Source organism: Plasmopara halstedii (genome assembly GCF_900000015.1).
Source record: "Plasmopara halstedii genome assembly, contig: Scaffold_110, whole genome shotgun sequence".
NCBI lineage: Eukaryota > Oomycota > Peronosporomycetes > Peronosporales > Peronosporaceae > Plasmopara > Plasmopara halstedii.
This window is the reverse complement of record NW_020187031.1, coordinates 5,825-6,273: the sequence shown is the minus strand read 5'-3', so window position 1 is coordinate 6,273 and position 449 is coordinate 5,825. Positions and strand designations below refer to the sequence as shown.

The 449-nt window shown below is 47.0% G+C and overlaps 1 protein-coding gene across 1 annotated transcript in view; it reads left to right on the top strand.

Moving 5' to 3' along the window:
• Positions 1 to 72: 72 nt before the first annotated feature.
• PHALS_00027 (25S rRNA (adenine(2142)-N(1))-methyltransferase, Bmt2) overlaps positions 73 to 449 on the top strand; it is a gene marked incomplete at both ends in the record, with an annotated part of 600 nt that continues 223 nt past the window's right edge. The window contains 2 exons of the mRNA XM_024726959.1: positions 73 to 127; positions 202 to 430. Of these exons, the coding sequence (XP_024572057.1) occupies positions 73 to 127; positions 202 to 430 (284 nt within the window). The remainder of the gene's footprint in view (positions 128 to 201; positions 431 to 449) is intronic.

The window sequence follows — 449 nt, the reverse complement described above, 5'->3', positions numbered from 1 at the left end:
GAGCAACAGAAATTGGACGAAGTCGAGACACGAAAGCTACGCATTGCCGAAATAAATCGTGAATTGATTGAAATGGGAGGTCGTCAAGCATATCAGGACGCTAGCATTCTTAGCACGAGCTTTTATCGTACATCAAAGTGGGTGTTTCGATTGCTTACACGTTTCGAACTGCGACCCAAGCGCCATTGCTTGTGCTTGAAGTCGGTGCGATTAACACGCAGCTACTATCGTGTCCATGGCTAATTGTGCGTGCTATTGATCTGAAATACCGGCACAAACGCATAGAGCAGTGCGATTTTTTCAGTCTTAAGCCCGCTGGCGAATTTGTGTCCAGCGTGGTACTTAACTGCACCCCTGGAGCTGTAAAGCGTGGTCAGATGCTTCGAATGTATAGGGAACACTTAATGGATGGAGGCTTGCTCTTTTTAATGTGTGCTTGCGTCATTCGC